The 20,722-nt window shown below is 43.7% G+C and overlaps 6 protein-coding genes and 1 long non-coding RNA gene across 7 annotated transcripts; 4 read left to right on the top strand and 3 right to left on the bottom strand.

Moving 5' to 3' along the window:
- Positions 1-730: 730 nt before the first annotated feature.
- Positions 731-3,705, top strand: LOC127773928 (uncharacterized). The gene is made up of 5 exons (XM_052300175.1): positions 731-1,315; positions 1,495-1,674; positions 2,965-3,060; positions 3,162-3,311; positions 3,399-3,705. The coding sequence occupies exons 1-5, from the start codon at positions 776-778 to the stop codon at positions 3,528-3,530; spliced, it is 1,098 nt and encodes a 365-aa protein (XP_052156135.1). The 5' UTR covers positions 731-775; the 3' UTR covers positions 3,531-3,705.
- Positions 3,706-3,804: 99 nt separating this feature from the next.
- On the bottom strand, positions 3,805-6,178 carry LOC127773927 (protein PLASTID MOVEMENT IMPAIRED 2-like). Its single transcript, XM_052300173.1, has 2 exons — positions 6,047-6,178; positions 3,805-5,441 (listed from the first exon to the last, which is right to left on the bottom strand). Exons 1-2 carry the CDS (start codon positions 6,176-6,178, stop codon positions 3,855-3,857), a joined length of 1,719 nt encoding a protein of 572 aa, XP_052156133.1. The 3' UTR covers positions 3,805-3,854.
- LOC127773930 (uncharacterized) lies at positions 5,323-8,140 on the top strand. Its single transcript, XR_008017683.1, has 4 exons — positions 5,323-6,813; positions 7,019-7,179; positions 7,754-7,911; positions 7,992-8,140. It is a non-coding gene; the product is annotated as an uncharacterized LOC127773930 (long non-coding RNA).
- Positions 6,825-8,417, bottom strand: LOC127773929 (reticulon-like protein B9). Its single transcript, XM_052300176.1, has 5 exons — positions 8,289-8,417; positions 8,007-8,187; positions 7,709-7,850; positions 7,416-7,485; positions 6,825-7,162 (listed from the first exon to the last, which is right to left on the bottom strand). Exons 1-5 carry the CDS (start codon positions 8,389-8,391, stop codon positions 6,996-6,998), a joined length of 663 nt encoding a protein of 220 aa, XP_052156136.1. The 5' UTR covers positions 8,392-8,417; the 3' UTR covers positions 6,825-6,995.
- Positions 8,418-10,810: 2,393 nt separating this feature from the next.
- LOC127772954 (non-specific lipid-transfer protein 2-like) lies at positions 10,811-11,455 on the top strand. Its single transcript, XM_052298956.1, has one exon. The coding sequence runs from the start codon at positions 10,928-10,930 to the stop codon at positions 11,210-11,212; it is 285 nt and encodes a 94-aa protein (XP_052154916.1). The 5' UTR covers positions 10,811-10,927; the 3' UTR covers positions 11,213-11,455.
- Positions 11,456-13,866: 2,411 nt separating this feature from the next.
- LOC127772503 (non-specific lipid-transfer protein 2-like) lies at positions 13,867-14,484 on the top strand. Its single transcript, XM_052298429.1, has one exon. It carries the CDS (start codon positions 13,939-13,941, stop codon positions 14,227-14,229), a length of 291 nt encoding a protein of 96 aa, XP_052154389.1. The 5' UTR covers positions 13,867-13,938; the 3' UTR covers positions 14,230-14,484.
- LOC127772502 (LEAF RUST 10 DISEASE-RESISTANCE LOCUS RECEPTOR-LIKE PROTEIN KINASE-like 2.1) lies at positions 14,480-20,085 on the bottom strand. Its single transcript, XM_052298428.1, has 3 exons — positions 19,152-20,085; positions 16,040-16,075; positions 14,480-15,633 (listed from the first exon to the last, which is right to left on the bottom strand). Exons 1-3 carry the CDS (start codon positions 20,002-20,004, stop codon positions 14,576-14,578), a joined length of 1,947 nt encoding a protein of 648 aa, XP_052154388.1. The 5' UTR covers positions 20,005-20,085; the 3' UTR covers positions 14,480-14,575.
- Positions 20,086-20,722: the final 637 nt, after the last annotated feature.

Here is a 20,722-nt window from a genome sequence, read left to right on the forward strand (position 1 = left end):
ATAGCTCAATTTCACCTACTGCTTATAGTGCTAATCCACTCTGGTTTATCCACAAAGGTTAAAAACACCATCTTTTGTTCTTCAGCTTGTTGTTGAAATTTAAAATTTTAAAACTTTACTTCATCCAAAATATAAAAAATTTTATATTGATGTGACATATTCTGTCCAGATTAATTGTATTAGAGTGTGCCGCATTCATCCGACTTATGTTTTGAAATGGTGAGAGTAACTACAAAGTTGATTTTAGTTTTATTTTTATTATAGTTCATTTGCTAATATTTACTACAAATCGATAAAACATTATATAGAAGTTATATTAATGATATATATATTCCAAAAAAAAAGAGATTTGGAGCGAGAGATGTCACTCCAAACTCTTTTTTTTGATAAAAAGAACACGAGATCTCGAAGTAGAACCACACACCCGGTGCACTGCATTATCAATTATCAAGTACAACTTTAAATTATATATTTTTTTCATTTCTATTAATAAAGTTTATAATTAGATAGGGGAAGTGCAAGTGTCGGATTACCTGCTGTTCTTGGCAGTCGTCGCATCTGTGACGTGTGTTGTTTTCTTTTGACCAATCTTGGAAAAAAGAATTCGGGGTTAGGTGCACCGTCCGATCAGGAACGGCCATGGTGATCGGACGGTGTAGGATGATCGTGGCGGTTGGATGGCTCGCGTTTTATCGGCTCGCGTCCTCCTCCATAACTTCTCCCCACCTAACCGCCAAGAAGTGCAAGCACACGAGCGCGCGAGTGGTTGAGCTCAATGGCTCGCCGCGACGGCGTCGGCGGCGACGGCGGCGCGCCGGCGGCGGAGCAGCAGCGGAGAGTAGCGCTGCGTGTGCTGCTGTCCCGTGCGGAGGCTTCCTCGCCGCCGCCGGCGACCGTGGAGGAGGAGGCGCAGCGGGGGAGGAGCGGTGGTGGTAACAAGGGGCTCGCGTCGGCGGCGCTGCGCGGGCTCGGGTGCACGTCGACGGCGGCGCTGCGTGCCCACGCGCCGGCTTCGGCGGTGGAGGTGGCGAGTAGCTCGGAGCGGTGGCACGGGAGGCGGCGGCGGAGGAAGGTGCAGGAGAGGCGGAGCGCGAGGGGCGGCGGCGGAGGAGGAGGAGGAGGAGGCGTGGCGCCGCCCGGCCCCGCGCCGGCGGCGGCCGGGGACGTGTGGTGCACGTGCGCTCCCGGGATACCGTTCGCCGCCGAGGCGTCGTCGGTGGACTGCGTCGTGGTGGCGCGCCACCACCACGCCCACCACACGGCGGCGGCGATGGGCTCCGGCCGCCGCGGGGAGGCGGAGCGGCGCCACAGAGAGGTAATCGAATCTCTCCTCGTTTTTTTTTTTGTTCATGCTAAAAATTTGACCACGATTTCACTTCTCCGTGGTCAAATTCAGTCGTTGTTCATCACTCGTACGGATGTTTTTCTTCATAATTCAGACTGAATTCGTATGCTATCCTGTCGAACTGACCGAAAATTCCTCGGATACAACAGAGGCCGGCCGCTCCTCGAGCTCGAAGGGTGACCATGCGTGAGCACATATCCTCGTCGCTCATGGACTCGCCGCCGTTCCCCGACATGCCGCTCCTCAACGCCGACCTGCTACCACCACCACCCTCCGGCCGCCACCGCCATGGATACCGCCACCCCCACGTCGGCGCCGCCGAGGAAGAGGTACACACAAATCCAATGCATGCAACTATCCAACTAATCACAATATTTCTGCCTTTCTCTCACACTTTCAGTCATCAGTTGCGTCTGCACCACACAAGTACACACAACTTTTCAACGCGATTATCCGTCTTGTTGGTAGATGTGTTTGTTTAGATGTCACATGATGGCATCCGCTTTGCATGTTGTTAACTAAAGCTCTAAAAAAAAACGAGATTTGGAGGGAGAGACGTCCCTCCGAACATTTGTAAGAAGAAATTGTGAGCGTATTACGGATTGAACACGGGACCTTAAGGTTTAAATCACACAACCCGTGCCACTGCACTATCAAGTACATCTCATTGTTAACTAAAGCTCTAGATGGATGCTTAATTGCAAGTTCAATAATAAAGAAGAGGGTCGATGCAGCTTTGAAAAATGGTAGTACAACATGTTGATTTACATACTCCGGTTTGGTAGTCACGGATATGTAGGACAGGCAGCAGATTGGAAGGAAGGAAGAGCACATGAGAGCAAAGGGGATATGGTGGTCATGAATAGATAGATACGTTAGGTGAAGAGAGACCTCCTTTGAGTGTAGTTGCAGAGTCCTCTTTCTTTTCTGTGTACACGCATAAGGCATAAATGCTGAATCATTGTGCTGAAGCTGAACTCACTGAACAACCACGTTGCTGCTGGTTCTTTTGGTCAGCTTCAGTTGGCTGCCATGTTGCTGGAATGAGTGGTGGTTGATTGTTTAGTGTTTACTGTTCTGTTGTAGGATTGGAGCATGAGCAGTGAGGAGTTTGAATGCCCAATTGGTGATTAGATAATCCTGTCACTTTCTTCAAGTAGTAGTATGAACTGTGAGCTGACATGCTTGTGAGGGAAACATGCTTGCAGTTAAGACAGATTGAAATGTTTAGTTCTGAGAAATGAGCTGTCATATGCCACTTGGTTGCTTACTACTCCCTCCGTTTCACAATGTAAGTCATTCTAGCATTTCCCACATTCATATTGATGTTAGTGAATCTAGACATATATATCTATCTAGATTCATTAACAACAATATGAATGTGAGAAATGCTAGAATGACTTACATTGTGAAACGGAGGAAGTAGAAGCGATTGTGAACACAATACTCAATCCGCTTTAGTAAGTGATGGCTCCAAGTTCACAATTCTCAATTAGTTATGTCCAATTAAGATCCACCAGTACCTTTTTAGCGTATTTTTGCAGAATGTGTGTATCTCCAAATATAACGAACACCTCTTTTCATCTTCAGTTTTATTAAATCATCTTTGCAAATTGCAGATCATGATGTTAAGAACACGGCTATTATGGGGAAGATTCGGTATGCATGATCAGCACCAGGATTGGCGACTCGACGTTGACAACATGACATATGAGGTACCCTCCCATGCCCAATATGTGCAACCCAAAAAAAAAAAACTTTTTAGTACATTACCATCACAAATTCTCCTTCATCCACCCATTGTTCAATTTGATAGGAGCTGCTGGATCTTGAAGACAGAATTGGGTATGTAAGCACAGGGTTGCATGACGATGAAATCGCTCGCAGCCTTAGGATGGTCAAGTATTCAGCATTCAACCCCAAGCATTTTGCAACAGAAGTAGAAAGGAATTGCAGTATTTGTCAGGTAAGCGCACCTTCCAATTCGCTATTAACCATATAGTATCAGCATCTGTTGATTAGCCTAAGTCCATGTCAACATTTCATATCTCAGGAAGAATTTGAAGCAAATGAGGAAACAGGGAGGCTGATCTGTGGCCACAGCTATCATGTGCAATGCATAAAGCAGTGGCTTTCTAGGAAGAACACCTGCCCTGTCTGCAAAACTGTTGTATCGAAGACATGAAATCCAATCAGTCCCTAAGCACACTTGAACTGAAAATTGTGAAAAGGACTTACTCTTTCACAGTGTTTGTTTGTGATTGTACAGCTCTGTTTGTACATGATGCTTTGTGTAAGCACAAGCCTGAAGCAAACCATCTCATTTGCATATAGAAATTTACATGTTTTCAGTTTTCCCAGTGTCTACTGAGTGTTAAGCATTTGCTTGTAGAAACTTACATGTTTTCAGTTTTCCCAGTGTCTACTGAATATTAATTCAGGTGAAAGAAAAAAAAATAAGAAGAGAGATTTTTTTTTGTTTGATGATTATACTGCATTTTTCTGAATCTCAATTCTGACCCCTGCATTTCCCAGCGAGAAGCTTCAGACAGTTCAGTGTCAGGACTCTTCTCTTCCTCCTCTTAACGCTGGACGACGGCGACCTCGGCTTCCGCGCCGCCGCCGCCGACGAGGATGGCATCCTCCGTGACTTTGCCATTCTCGACGTCGCCGCCGACGAGAATGGCATCCTCCTTGTCGTGTTCGTCGCTTCTGCATCGGCGGCTCTCGCTTCTCCGAGCTCCCTTTCGATCGCCTCGGCCCGCATTGCGATCTCTTTCTCGCTGGCTCGCCGCGCTTCCGCCCACGCCTCCGCCGCCGCCGCCTTCATCTCGGCCACCGCGCGGACCACCTCGGCGCGCCCCGTCAGGTACTCGTACTCGAACCTGGGGATCGTGACGTTCCCGGACGACGAGCTCCGCGGCGTCGCGGCCGCGGCGGTGGCCAGCGTCGCGCTCTCGACGATCGCCTTCAGCCTCGCCGTCGCCGCGGCCTCCGACGCCCTCGCCGCCCCGAGCTCCCTTACCGACTCCCTGATCCTCTTCTCCGCGGCGGCGATTTCGGCGTCGATGTTCTCCGCGTCGGACATGGCGCGCCGGTTCTCCGTATCCGCCAGCGTCTTCTCCTTCTCCGCCGCCGCGGCGTCGTCCTCCAGCTGCCGAAGGATCGCCGCCAGCTTGGAGATGGTCTCGTCGGCCCTCTCGTCGGCCGCCGTGACGGCCTCGAGGCGAGACCTCGCCTTGAGCAGCTTGGCGTTCAGCTGCTGCACATGCGCGCTCGCCGCCTTCTCCTGCTCCGTGAGGCGGCGGATCTCGTCGGTGACACGCGCCGTCTCCCTGCGCGTGCGCTCGATGGACGCCGTGAACCGGAGGCCCTCCGCCTTGATGGACTCCAGCTCGATCCTCGCCGAGCTCAGCTCCGCCTCCGCCGCCTGCAGCGATGGCTCTTCGTGTTCCACCTCGTGTCCCCTCGACGCCATTGCAGTGGCATCCGTTGCTCGTACCACCGCCAGCTCGCTGTGCCAGGATCCCGCGTCGGAGCTCGCCGTGGCCGCCGTGCCCACGGCGAGCTCGACTAGGACGCCGTGCTCCTCGCTTGCCCCGTCCGCATCGCGCTCCACGCCACCGCCGCCGCGCGGGCCGGAGCTCACCGCGCTGGACGTAGACGCCTCCGCCTCCGCGTCCCTCCTCCCGGCCGTGCCCTTCGCCGCCATCGCGGCCATCACCTCGCGCTGCAGCTTGCGGAGCTCTCCCTTGACGCGGTCGAGCTCCTGCATCACCTCGCCGTACGCCGTGCCGACGCCTTCTTGGCGATGAGCCGGAGCGCCGCCGGCTGCCTCGGCGGCGAGGCCTCTCGCCGTCTTCCTCCTGCTGCCGCCGCCGCTCGCACGCGTTCGCTGCCTCTGGAGCTCTGACCTGCGAGACCTCGCCTTGGCATTGGTCTGCTCGATCTGGCGCTCCAGCTCCATGGCCATGTTCATCGCCCTCGATAGCTCGGATTCTACTCGTGCTTGCTCCTGATCCTCTGCAATGGCCTTACGTCGATGCAATTTACGCCTGCTTGATCCAATCGATTCTTCGATTTCAGGAGACAAATTCTGCATTTTGAACAGATAACTTTGAACTACAAAATAGGAGTAGAACGGAAGGTTTCACCAATCTGGGAAGGGGACGGAAATTGCGAAATTTGGGGAATTTTGAACAGTAATTTTGAAATTTGAACCTTTTCTTTTACTGATTTTGAGCATATTTGTGCTAAATACGAACAAATTTGAAATTTTGGCTACAATCTCATCCTACCGGGAATGTCCGGGACCAACCGGTAGAACCTACAATTTTGGAAATTTTGCTTCTAAATGGGCAGGATATTTCCTCCCCATTCCTTAGAAATTCCTATGGAATGGATCATTTTAGAGGAAAATAAGCATGAGGTCTCACCTTGTGTTTTCGTCTTCATGAGTTTTTCCTGTGTGCTAATTAAACAACAGTTTTGAAACTTTCGTGTATTTCAAAATCCCGTAGAAATCCAATGAGTATGATAGTCTATTTCTACATTTTTCCTATTACTGTGTTTTTCTCAATCTTGCATTTCAAAGGGGCCCTTAGATATGCATACAGGCAGTTCAAGGCTTCAAGTACATGATAATATGATGTAATTTTCGGTTTGAGAAAGGCAGGAAAAAAAATGTGTTTGAGAAGGTACCTTGTGGCAAACTACTCTTCTTCTGCTCTTGCTTGGTCTTCTGACATCAATGCTCTGACCAAAGATGTCCATGGCGTTTCCCCCTGATCCACTCCCTACTGAATTCTCCTCCATTGCACTCTCCTTCATCATGTAAAATCTCTTGTAACCTGGAGGTGATATATGCTCTATTGGAGTTGGAGAGAAGCTGTAACTTTGGTCTAGTATGTAAGTAACGGTGACAAGTGTGGCATGGCAATTCCAAGCCTTCCTGCTTGGAAAAATTCAGAGAAGCTTCACTACAATACAACCAGGATGATCTCACCATATCTTCTTCCTGGTCATTTCTTCTTCCTGTCACAACTTCCTTCCAGAAAGCAGTGCACTTGGGCCGGCTTCTGTGATTGTCTCCAGCTCACGGTTTCTTGTTAAGTCAGCTGGCAGTGTATGGTTTCATGAATGGTCTGTGTCTTTCTGGCAGTTTAAGTATCTTATTTGCATTGTCATTCCTTGACTAATCAGGCTGACCTATGCCCATACCCAATAATGACAGCTGCAGTTTCGCATTGTTTTACATTGTTTTAACTCATATCAGAATTGAAATGATTTTTTTTGTGAGAAACTTGAAAGGTTATTAGGAAACTTACGCGTATTTTTTTAATGTGGATGCTCTAATTTTTCTATGAGAATTTCAGAAGATGTGCTTATTCTTCAAAAGGTTAATCCCAAGCGATTTGGCCTTAGCTTCGTGAGTCCAAGAGGATGTAGTTCGACCCTCGAACACATATGTAAGTAACAATTTGACATATACAATTGTTAATTGATCTCATAATTCACAATAAAATATATCGAGAGTATATGATCTTGTAAGCCATAACTGAAATGGAGCTCTAAGCTCACTTTCCATCAAACCAACATTTCTTTTATTTATGAAGCTATTTATATGCATTGATATCTCTTGTAGTATATCTTAGTGAACTTTTGTCTTGACAGGCCCCCTTGGTATCTTATTCAGCACATTGGAATCAATCTTCTTGTAGAATTTCTTGAGGTCTTGACCACCTTTGGCAACCAAATGGTCTACTTCAGTCTCATATCTTTCATACAGCGCAGGCAAAGTGAGAGCACACAAAAACCCTGGTCAAGAAGACACGGTAAATTGTTAATGCATATGAAAAATTTTATTTTACAAGGATGCATGTTTGATTTATCATTGCATTTACTAAGCAGATATGAAAATGTTGTTATTTTACATTCATGAGTGCTTGATAAGTCATTGCATTTACCATGTTCTGATCCTAATTATTCTTGCCCTTGGTAAAAAAAAAATGTTATGTCCTAATTTTTTTTTTGACTTCTTGTTGAAATTCAGTGTCCCAGTGATACTTACCAACATATAGTAGAGTTGTGAAACTGCATGTCTCTCCAATAACTGCCAATATCCACAGAGATCCTATCACCTATTTATGTAACAACAATGGAGTTAGTTAATCACCAAATTAATTGCAACTGGAAATTAACTTTTAAATCCCAATTCATGGGGATATTTTTGTTGATTACATATTAATAGTTTTTAGATTGTGAATTCATTGCAAATATATATGAAACATCGTTGCAACTGTTATAGGTCTTGCTGTCACTAAATCAGAAAAAAAAAAAAGAAACAGCAAATTTTGATTGTACCGCAAGGAACTTCCTGAGTTCTTTCCCGCATGAAATGTCATACAGGACTGCTGAAAAGTGCGCCATTTTGGAATGCAATGTCAGTGCAAGTTCTCTGAAGGCATGTTCAGAAACAATCACTTCTGGGATCCGTGGAGGTGCCCTGTAAATCAAGGTTGGTTAGCTGAGATGTTACTCAGAGACCAAAAGGAAAACAAATAGGAGTACGTGGTTGAAAGATTTCAATTTGATGCCACCACTGCATCTTCTTCATCTAATTTATTGTGTTGTGTTTTTTATTCAGTATGGTAGTGCAAACCTGTCAAAGAGAGGTGCAGCATTGGACCAAATGAAGAGCACAAGCATCCCAAGGAGTGCAATGTGGCAAAGGAGTGTTACAAAGTTGTATTCAGCCACATCAAATAGGAACCATATCAATGTGGCGCCTGCAAGGATCCCGGCCGATAAATTCCTGTCCCTCCATAGCATGATGTCCGCAACTGCAAAAACCAACACAATGCCAGTGATCATGATCAGACTGATTCTGAAATTTGTGAAATGTTGCTGAAATAGAATGTTCAACATAGACAAACAACCACACCTTTCCGGCCACCCAGGATCTTATGAACTGGTTTCTGCCTATGAAAAAGCCTTATCACCGGTCGATCATCATCAGAATCACTCGAAACATGAGGAACATTCATGTTGCCTGAGTTATTATTGTGGGAGATTTGTGTTTGGCTACTATGGTTAATTGGTCAGGTTACATGACTCTTGGCCTTATAAGCCCTAGGATACTAGCACAAAGCTGCCTAGTTTCTGAAGGAAAGGATAGCTTTGTGCTGGGGTACAGAGGAACGAACAGATACCAGGGCAAGATTTGCTTCAAACAGAGGTTTACCAACAGCAAAGGAGATTCTTTTCTAGAGCCTTGAAGCCAAGTTCTACTAGCAACAAACAAAATTTTATCACCAGTAGTATATTCATTCTGATTGCTGAACTTGAGCGTACTTACCAAGACAGTTATACTTTACAAAGAGAAGAGGTTCATATGCATTTTGTAGGATCGGAATAAAAAAAAAACTAGAAAGTGATCAGTCTTCAACTGAACGATTGAAGTTGTTGGTTTCAGGTTTCAGACTTTTTTTTTGGAATACGCGAGACGCGCTTTTTTTTATTAAGAGGAATAAATGTATTTATAGAACGGGCCTGAAAAATAAAAAGAAAGTGACAGGGTACAGGAGAGGGGAAGAGAAAAGTAGAAGCCTAATCTCCCGAATGATTTGGCGACCAAAGAAAAAGCGAAAGGACTGTCATGGTCGGTATGGTTCAGGTTTCAGACTGAACTTTGCTTTTCATTCCTGAGGTTTTTTTTAGCATTGGGACTAGATGGTTCGCGAACAGGAGGATCTGTCACAACATTGCTTGACTTGGGTGCCCTGAATGTGATTCCTGGGTTGGGCAAGAGGAAGTGCCGTCGCCACTACTGAAAGGCTTCTCGCTTAATGGAGTTCTGCATTTGATATGTTTACCCTTTTGAACTTTCCATGTGTTGGAATAATACATTGGGCGTTAATCATCATATCGAAATGGTGACGCTTTTTAGGCCTATGAATATGTAGTCTCTGTATACTTTATGTGACGGCATGTACTGTATACAGTCAGTAAAACGGTGATTTAATTTTACAGTGTGTTTTTTTTCTAGCTGACCAAATCCAAATGTTCTGAACATTTTCAGCTAGACATGCAGAACTAGTTTTCCCATATACCCATCAGACCATTACTAATCACTGAACCCTTTTTCTTTTACTGTTTTTTTTTTTACTTTTGCACTTTAATTTGAGTTTTCACCAGATGTTTTTTATGTTACCTTTTTCTTTTCTAAAAAGTAACCAAAGAAACCATGCTTTTAACCAGCTTAACAAATCTGAACTGATGGTAACGATGCTTAACAAACCTTATCACGGGCAATCCACCAGATCTGCTTTTCAGCAAGGGTGTGACACACTTGCGTTAGTGCGTGCAGTTTTGTTGTACGAGTCGAGTTGCTTTCACTTTGAGCGCAACTACCCCTACACACCGAAATTGTCACAAGTGGTGCTCACACCATTTTGCCCAGTCATCCGTAGTGGCGCATACATGCATGCGTTGTTGCTCCCGACAAGTCAGAGTGTGGAGGACCTGTGCAATCTGCGGATCACACTTGTCCTGCACTAGTGTTTGTCTTGTGCACGAAGGACTTGATCAGTTTGTTACCATTTTCAATGGAGCAAATATTCATAGGATAACATACCAGACATAGATTATTATTGTTATCCTACTAATTTTTGATAATTTCATAAGTTTCCACTCTCAAAAGCTATACCAAAATTTAGTAAGACAGAGAAGCACCAGTGGTGGAGTGGTAGATTTGTGGGTGCATGACTCCACCCACCAGGGTTCAAATTCTGGTGCCACAAATATTATGCACATGGAGGTGGACTTTTAACATAACTTTAGTGAGATCAGGGATGTACAGTTAGTTTCCGTCTTTTAGAACATGTGTTAGGGTACGCGTTCATGAGAGTATGGGTATGATGTTGCGTGTGTAGTTATGTGTGTACGCGTGCGTCTGCCATGTTATTAAAAAAATTAGTAATGGTTTCCATCTTTTAGAACATGTGTTAGGGTACGTGTTCATGAGAGTATGAGTATGATGTTGCGTGTGCCATGTAATTAAAAAAATTAGTAATGGTTTCCGTCTTTTAAAACATGTGTTAGGGTATGTATTCATGAGAGTATGAGTATGATGTTGCGTGTGTAGTTATGTGTGTGCGCGTGCGTCTACCATGTAATTGAAAAAAATAGTAAGACGATAAAAACCAAATACATCTAAGATCAGGGTTGTAATCTTGTAATTTTTTTCTGTTCTATGAATAAAACTTCGTACTGATTTGTGTGAGTCGTTAAAAAAAATTTTAGTACGATTAAAAATGGCAACAAAGTGAAAAGCCCTGAAGTGACGAAACAACCTAGTAATAGCCATTGCCAATTCGCCATGATGTTTGCACTTGTCACTTGCTTTGTGCAGTGATCAGCAAGCGACACTGCCACTCTCTCCCTAGGCCTATAAATACCACCAGTCTGGCACCATCCACAACCCAGGTCATCGTAGCTAGCAATCCTATACAAAGCAAGTAGTAGCAATAACTGGTTCTTGATCATTTTTATCTAAGTTCTTAATTTCGATCGCGAAGGGCCATGGCGAAGGTGGCGTTGGCGGTGGCGGCGATGGCGGTGCTGCTGCTGCTCGCGGCGGCGGCGGCGCCGGGGGCGGAGGCGGCGTGCGACGCGCTGCAGCTGTCGCCGTGCGCGAGCGCGATCATCGGGAACGCGTCGCCGTCGGCGTCGTGCTGCAGCCGGATGAAGGAGCAGCAGCCGTGCCTGTGCCAGTACGCGCGCGACCCAAACCTGCAGCGCTACGTCAACTCCCCCAACGGCAAGAAGGTCTTGGCCGCCTGCCACGTCCCCGTCCCCTCCTGCTAAAACCAAACCATAATACTCCAGTTCTGCGTGCCGTTTATACGTGTGTGAGTGCGCCTGTCGCATGGCCCACCTGCCATAGACGCCGTCTATATATGGACGTACGTACGTGTCTCGCTTACTTGATTTCGTGTCTGCTTCGACGAGTTCGATCGTGCCGTGTATTGCGTACGGTTATACTGCTCTGTATTGGGTATGTATGTATGTATGAATAAATAAAGCCAGAAATGCAGTTGTACGAGGTTATTTTTGTTCGCGTGAAATGCACTGATATGTAGAAGTAGGAGATGGGCCGATGTTAGCAGCAGTTGCACAGTGATCGCTGCACATGCCGTCTGGGCCGAACTTAAGTGGGCTGCACTTCAGCTGCATTCCCGTTCCGGCCCATTCTGTATAGGCCACACGTGAGATTGCAGTACAGTTCCTGCCGAGCCCAAATGGACCGCACATCACAGTTCCGGCCCAACACACATGGCCCTCACTTCAGTTCCACGTCAGCGGCAATCCCGTACGAGCCCAACCAAAGTGATGCAACTTTTGCAGTTCCCTACAGTACATATGTCCTACTCTCACCCGTCCATTCTGGATCCAACGCTGGGCGATAAACTAGAACTGCAAATTGACTTTTGTCTACAACGACCTTTATGGAAGAATCAGAAGTAAAATCTGCAGTTTGAGACTCGCGAAAAAAATAATAATCCATACTTAGTTTTCTCAACTGTGACCTTATTTTTATTTAGATATCCTCAACTACAAAATAACGATTTTATAATTGAGGGTAAAAATCAGACTATTTTATACTCTCCCATCTCAGAATATAAAGAGTTTTAGAGTTGGACACGGTTATTAAAAAGTAGGTATAATTAAATAGGAAGGGGTTGTGATTAATTGAAAAGTGGAGGTAAATGGGAAAAGTGAATGGTGAAGGGTCAAGTTGGGAAGGAAATGTTGGTAGAGAAGTTATTATATTTAGGACAAATCCTAAATGCTAAAAGTTATTATATTTTGGAATGAATGGAGCAGTATTTTTCTTAGATAATGGATTAAAACCTGACCACTAGACCAACAAAACTGTACACAGTCAATCATATTGAGAGTTGATTTTAAACTCTCAAGGGGACGTCCCCTCATAATTTACATGCTACTCAAATAATTATGAAAAAAATTGAAAAGATATATTAACATGTGATATATTATTTCACAAACATGCAAGTAAAATTTAACTTTTATAAGTCACAATAAAAAAATTACAATTAGTTAACATATATTCATGATCAAATTTGTTTTTTTGCAACATATAAAAATCGAATTTGATTTTGCATGTTTGTGGAGTGGTATATCGTATATTAAACTATCTTGTTAATTTTTTTTAAAAAAATTATAATTATTTAAGCGACATGCAAACAGTGAGGAGACATCCATTCGAGTGTTTAGAACAATTTCTCCAATCATATTATTTTTCACGTACGCATTTTTTCTTCAAGAATTACTTTTGTCTCTTTTTTTTCTTTTTTTAGAAAGAGAGGGAGATCCTCTCACATTTCCATCAAGAAATGACCGGGCTACAGCAATTTGAAACAAACAACCACAGACCACGGGAACATGCAAACATCTGGCGCCATCCCAACAAAAGGGTAAATATAGCCATTTTCCAAATTCCAATACAACTATGAGTAGTGCCATGTACGTGCCACCACTATCTGCAAAGCGATATGGCTTTGCTACATTTTCAACCAAAAGTTCAGGACCACATTGACCATGCGCAGTACGTGGTCATTCTACATTACTTCTCCTCGAGGTGATATCCTCCTGAGGGGCGAAGATATCTCTCGTTTCATTTCATACATATCACCTAAATAGTCACTAAAAATATGAAAAAAAAATTACCAAAATAGATTAGTATGAAATATATTAGTTCACATACATGCAAATCAAAATTTAACTTCTATAAATTGTAACAAAAGTAACAAATATATACGTGAATGCACGATAACTATTTTCAGTTTAATTTATCCTTTTTGTTGCAACTTGTAGAAGTCAAATTTGATCTTGCATATTTGTGGATTGAGATATTTCATATTAATCTATGTTATTATTTTTTTTCAATTATTTTGATAACTATTTAGATGACATGCAAATAACAAGGTGATATTCCCTCAAGGGATGAAATTCCACATCCCTATATTCACATCTCCACAGCAAACTAGACTTGCCTAATCAACCGGTAATGTCGATCGAAACGATGACACATGCTCTCGTCAGCCATGGAGATGCCATTGCTACAAGCTTCAGTGAAGATCAGCAATTTCTCCCCTGGTTTGCTTGCCGTCCAAAAAAAAGATGTCCCCTAGCTTTGATCAGTGCGCATGCATCGACTCTACTACGTGTAAACTCTACAGAGGCACGCCTCATGAGACTTTCCTTGATCAGCTATAGCTTCATCGGTCTGAACCCACTCATGATGAACTCTCTGAAACTCTCCCCGTTCCACTAACACCACCACTAACATCATCATAAAATGTTTTGCTCCGCTCGTACACGCAAAGAGACGACCACGTCGCCGCGCCCGAGCCCACGGTGCGCCTCACCTACTGCAAACCTCTGCAAATGCCTATAAATACACCGACGAGGCAGCGATCACTCTCCATTCACAGCAACAGCACATCTCGCAGCTTAATTTCAGCTTACTGATCAGTGATCACTGAGCTAGCTGAGACAAGTTTTTAAGTATGGCGGCGAAGGCATCTGCAGTGTTCGTCCTGCTGGTGGTGGTGCTCGCGGTGGCCGCGGCGATGCGGGGAGCGGAGGCGGCGACGTGCACGCCGACGCAGCTGACGCCGTGCGCGCCGGCGATCGTGGGGAACTCGCCGCCGACGGCGGCGTGCTGCGGGAAGCTGAAGGCGCACCCGGCGAGCTGCTTCTGCCAGTACAAGAAGGACCCGAACATGAAGAAGTACGTCAACTCGCCCAACGGCAAGAAGGTCTTCGCCACCTGCAAGGTTCCCCTGCCCAAATGCTGAGCGCCTCGATCGCTCACACACGCACTGGTCATCAATACAGTAGTACACCAATGGCATATGCATGGTTTTCTGGCTGCCATATGGGTGTCAGTTCAAGTATACTAATAAAATGAGTCACTAGACAGTGTTCTGTTTAAAGTTTCAGAATAAAATACAGGCTCAGTACGTGCTTGGTGTGTTATGAGCTTCTGCTCTGCAAGCTTGATGTGTCATGTATATGTTACAGAAATAAATGTGAGACGGCTTTCTGCTTAAGGTCCCATTGCACTTTTGTACTTTTGAAGTTCAGTCGTACATGATCAACAGTTACACAAATACAGACTGGTCATGTTTTTTTTAGACGATGTTAACACAAGAAACTTTGTGGTGGAATCTGCAGATCGTCTGCAGAGCTTTGTAACATCTCAACCACTCTAGTCATCGAAGGCCGATTGTTAGGCAGTAGTTGTATGCACCATAGACCGATGATTATCATCTTCCTTACGAGTACAGAGGTGTCAAGTCTTATCTCATTAGCTGTGACACAATATCCCTCCAAATGTTCATAAATCCATTGAGGAAAATATTTGCTGCTGACATCTGCACTTGCACTGATATTCTTTCTTGCTCCAACCATCTCAAGGATCATCATCCCATAACTATAGACATCAGACTTGCTGCTTGCATCTCCAAATTGCTTTGAAAATACCTCTGGGGCAATGTAACCTATTGTCCCTCTTGCACCATCAATAGAGATGATACTCTCTTTTTGTTTGCACAATTTTGCCAATCCAAAATCAGATATCTTAGGACAAAAATCTTGGTCTAGTAGAATATTGTGGGGTTTAATGTCAAAATGAACAATACGAGTATTGCACCCTCGATGCAAATATTCAAGTCCCCGAGCAATCCCAATTGCAATATCAAACAATTTCTCCCAACTAAGTGAATCTTCAGTTTCAGAGTTTGGTCTGAAAGCAAATCTCTCCAGTGATCCATTAGGCATGAACTCATAAATCAGAGCCCTTTTTGATCCCTGAATACAATATCCCAACAAGGTGACAACGTTAACATGAGAAGTTCTGCTGATGCTTGCTACCTCATTCATGAATTCTTGGCCATCATCCTTGCAAGACTTCAGTAACTTCACTGCAATTGGCTTGCCATTTGGCATCTTGCCCATGTAAACAGTACCAAAGCCACCTTGGCCGAGCTTGTGACTAAAAGATTTGGTCATTGTTTTCACTTCTGAGTAAGAATATCTCTTTGGGTGTTGAGCTTCATGCTTTTGCAAGAAGGACTCGATGTTTGGTGCTTCTTTGGATTTTCCCATCGAGGACAATAGACCATGCCAGAACTTCTTAACACACAAGGTGCACATCAGAAGCAGGAACAATAAAATTACACCTGAAACGACTGATACACCTACAGTAATATTTTAAGACAATGTCATATTACCAAGGATAAAGAAATTTCAATTACTCTATTCCTTTTTCAATTGAAAATGCGTGGTTCTGGTATATACTCTCTATTTTTGTGCAAAACCTTCATCAAATTTTTTCATAACCATTTAGGTGACATGCAAATAACAAGAGGATATTCCCTCGAGGGATTAAAATAGTTTCTCCATTTATTCATAGGGAAAAGAATGTACTGTATGTTAGTGGCAATCCTACTCATGAGAGTTTTTTTTGCTTACAATTTTGTACTCGCAATATGTGCAATTAGTTGAGTAATTACACTCGTAATGGGTTCCTGTCATTAATATTTTCCGTTGCTAGATTCAGATTTCCGGAAAAATATATAGGAGGCAGAGTTTTCATATATTTACCTATTGCAATAGCCTTTTTCTTCGATATCTTTGATCCTGCAAAATCATGAAACAATTTTATCAACGAAACAATCAGCAAGCGACAACATTAGCTAATTATTTGACAAAAAAAATGTTTTTGCAGGTCATAAAAAAATAGAATGCATGAATGCACCTTTAGGAAAAAAAAGACACAATATCACACTAAAAGTGCATCATGATACCGGTCCTATTTTTCATCTTCTTCCTTCTTTTAAGACATCTTCATCTTATGGGGTGAGAAAACAAGGAATACAAGAAAATGGTCTACTTGGTTTGCCATTCAACACGAGCTTAAATATTTAAACGTTTTGGTCAAAAAATAACTAATTCAGTTCATACTACCTAATCCCCTAGTTGTCAATTTTGATAATGCTTATAGGTTAACAGTCGGCATCAACAAGAGAAAATTCTATAAATTTAAGTGAAGAGATTAATTCAAGTAAGTCTGAATTTTGTAGACTTGCAGAACGTAAGCAAATACTTGTCATTTGAGCCATGTCAAATGCACGCAAATCAAAGGTTGATCAAGGCCCCGTCAAAACTAGAACATCACCAAAAAATTGGCACATTAATCAAAGAAAGAAACGAAAATCGCCACTCACTATCCTAAACTTGTCTAAGATGAGGTCACCAGATTAAACTATAGGACCCAAACATAGCAGAAACAGACATCTTGAGTCAAACATAGTTGTCCTAATCGAAACAAATTAACTAAAAAAACAACCTTAACACCAACCTTGACTTGCCCTCAAGTTTGGTTAGAAGATACATAGGGGTACCTGATGAAGAACATGATCCAATAGCTTGACCATAAGGGCAGTAACATGTATACTGATCAGGAAAACTGCCATTAAACCCACAATGCCCTCCAGAAGCCTTACAATCACTACACCAACCTAGCCCAACTTTCCATCTCGCCGTGAAACCTCCTCTAATCACATCCGCAAGGCTAGAATTTCCAGCAGCCAATGAGCCTGCCATGGTTGAGTTGCATGGAACAACGATAGTTGAGCTGCATGATCCCAGAAAATCTGATTCCAACGAGTCATCCTTGCACCGAATTCTTGCACAGAAGGTGGCACCGATGAGAGTAGGATGATGATGAGCAATGGCAACGCACATAGGGGATGCATCTTCTCAAAGGTGTGGTGATGAAGAGCAACAAGAAAAGGGGAGAGGAAGAGGATACTAGCTAGCTGCCTGCCTGGGGTAGATGTATGGACGAGAAATGCAATACCAGATGAGTGTACTACTACTACTTAAGACGGCGATTAAGTCACTGCACGGCTTATTGATTGTCTTCATATAGGTCAAGAGAGGACGGCCGAGAAGAATTCATGAGACAGATCATGGCGTCAGATTTCAGGAAGTTAGAGCTATTCAATGGGTTATGGTTTTTCTTTTCTCCTTCCGTGGCGGCTCAGCCGGAAGGAAATTTCGGGCAAACAGTTGGTACAAGTCAAAGATTTGAGGCGTCTTGGTACCTGTTCTTTATGTGAACTGGCACGTCGCACTCTCGTCTGGCTCACGTCAAATTAGATTGCGATGGTCAAAAGTCAGAACCTTCGTCTTGTTCTAGGAGAAGTTACCCACCAACTGTGACTACTGATCACCAGTGATCTTCAACTCGGAGGCATAGTGGTGCACTTGCGCTCACAGTAGGGGTGGATAAAAAGCTCGAAACTCGTGTCTCGGATTGATTCGAACTCGTAATCTTAATGAGTCAAGTCGAGCTAGCCTTTTATCTCGTGAGCTTAACGAGCTAGCTCGCGAGCTGCTTGTTTAGCTCGTTAGTATAAAATATCACCACATCTTCATGAACTTACTGTTTCTTGACTAGTGCTTAGTTTTTTAATTACATCAAAACTATTCATATTTAGAGAGTATTATACCCCCTCCGTTTTTTAATAGATGACGCCGTTGACTTTTTCTCACATGTTTGACCATTCGTCTTATTCAAAAAATTTACGTAACTATAATTTATTTTGTATGAGTTGTTTTATCACTCATAGTACTTTAAGTGTGATTTATATCATATACATTTGCATAAAATTTTTGAATAAGACAAATGGTCAAACATGTGAGAAAAAGTCAACGGCGTCATCTATTTAAAAAACGGAGGTAGTATTAGTTAGAGTTTATTATTATGTTAATACGTAATAAAATGTTAAATTTAAAATTATTAATATGATATTAATGAGATATAACTCGTTAACGAGCCTAACGAGTTTAACGAGCCAGCTCGCGAACTGAGCCAAACTAGTCTTCTAGCTCGTTAACATTAACGAGGCTCGTTAAGACAACAAGCTCAAACGAACCGAGCTGGCTCGTCCACCCCTACCTCACAGGGATTTCACAGTTCCTAGTACCAATTACCAAATAACCTCTGCCAAATAAACGAGAATTCTGGGGTGAAAATAGGAGTTTCTAGATACTTTGCTGCCGTCATACCGGTTGGCACAAGCAGTGCCGTCACCAACATGGCAGAACGCATCAACAAAACCAGGTTTCATTTTCTATCAAGAAAGATGTGCGGGGATGCCTACCACACCTATACGAACAGCAATTGGCTTTTGGGATGCCACAATGCATTCATGCAACACTGTCAAAGTTACCCGCAAAAAAATGTTTTGTTTCGTTAGCAAGCAATTAAAAGTTGGAGTGAGATCACGCTTACAACTTCTAGCACTTAAAATTTATTTTAAAATATAATAATAATTGACTGATATTCTTTTCTCAACCAATTACTAACCCTCATCATTCACTTTTTCTAACTAGCTTTCACTTCTCAATTAATCGTAACTTCTTCCCATTTAATTCTACCTACTTTTTAAATAACTTGTCAAACTTTAAAACTTCTTATATTTTGGGACATAGGTAATATATCATAGACACACTTCATTCATTCCAAAATAAATCAATCTGGTACGAGATATGATATATTTTAGTTTTACGAATTTGGATAAACAAACAGTTATCTAAATTCGTAGAACTACTATATGTGATGTTATGTATTACGTTAGTTTATTTTGGAATGAAAGTAAATGCTAGGTAGTAGTAATTAATTTTTTTGAATGAAAGTAATACTCACCGCAGTCTGTTTTGCTGACGTGGCCATCGGAGCACAGGCATCCCAGGAACGTGGTGTTCCCGTCGTAGCTGCAGCGTCCCCCGGATACCTCGCAACCATGGCACATCCCCGCCGTCGGGTCCCAGCTCAGCTGGAACCCGCGCTTCAGCACGGCGCCGTATCCATCACCGCCCAATACGCCGTAGTCGTTCTCGAGCCAATCCTTGAGCACCGGCGCCACCACCACCTCCTTGCACACCCCCAACCATCCCCTCTCTTCTCGCACGTCCACGTCAGGCTGCGCCGCCACGAAAGACGGCCCCAGCTGGAAGTCGACGAAGCTGCTGCAGTTGATCGGGCGGATGTACGGCGGCGGCCGCAGCACGACGTCGGCCGCGGGGTAGCAGTCGAAGAAGAAGGTGACGCTGTCGTTGCTGGGGCTCGGGAACGTGAGCACCGGAGGGAGGGTGACGTTGTGCTTCACCCTCGGGCAGTCGCCGCCGTCGAGCGCGTCGGAGTCGGCCACCGTGACGGTGTGGTTGCCGTGGTTGATCTCCAGGACGGTGTAGTTGTAATTCCCGAGTCGCAGGATGGCGCGGTCGTGGTCGCAGATGATGCCCAGCCACGGGTAGCCGCAGTAGCTGGTGTTCCCGTCGACGACGACGACCTGATCCGTCGTGTTGGAGAGGTAGAAAGGGTACTTGATCTCCACGTGGTCGCCGCAGAAGATTGGGCTCGCGCATATGGCGGCGTCGTACGTTCCGCCGCCGGCAGTGGCGCCCTCAGGGTCGGAAGCGATGAACCAGAAGAGGAGGAGGAGGAGGAGAAGGTGGGAAGCATGGCTACCGAGCAAAGCACGCCCGTATCTTCTCATTATTTGCTCGGAACGCGTCGATGATTTGGGTCGGAGTTTCGGTGACTTGTTTTCAAATGACAAGGAAAGTTCAAGCGATTGTTAAGTCAAAGAAGTGTACTATCATCGCCCCGCGAAATTTCCTCATCAATTTGCTTCAGAAAATAGTTGCTGTCAGACCTCCGATGCAATCGCAAATCCACTACATGCTAGTAGTACATGTTCTCGTTGTGATTCTTTTTTCCTGTGCTCATCTACACCTATGCTGATGATGTATATGTTTATAACAACTTCGTTCTTAAACTTCAAACAATGTTTTCTTCTATTTTCTTATCCGATCAATGATTCGATCAAACCGCTGCATTCGTTACAATTAATAAATATTTACAATAATATCTCACTTTATTATTTTCTGATTATTTTTTAAACATATTTTTTAACGTTGTGTATATTTTATTTAGTTGTTTCAATAAGTATTTATTAATGTTTCACTATTTTATTTGTAAATGTTGCACGCAATATTATTTTTTATGTTCCATACTGTCTAAAAATGTTGTGGCGAAAATAGTTATTCTTGTGAATATATTATATGTTTCTCATGACTTTTTTAATGTTTCACTAGTTAGGACTAAATGTTTCATATAGTGGTTATCGATGTTACATCCAATATCTTTGAAGTGTTGCATCTCTTTAAAACACATTTGAGTAAATGATAAAACATTGCTCGATATTTTTTTGT

The sequence above is a fragment of the Oryza glaberrima genome, chromosome 5 (assembly GCF_000147395.1).
Source record: "Oryza glaberrima chromosome 5, OglaRS2, whole genome shotgun sequence".
In the NCBI taxonomy this organism is placed as follows: domain Eukaryota; kingdom Viridiplantae; phylum Streptophyta; class Magnoliopsida; order Poales; family Poaceae; genus Oryza; species Oryza glaberrima.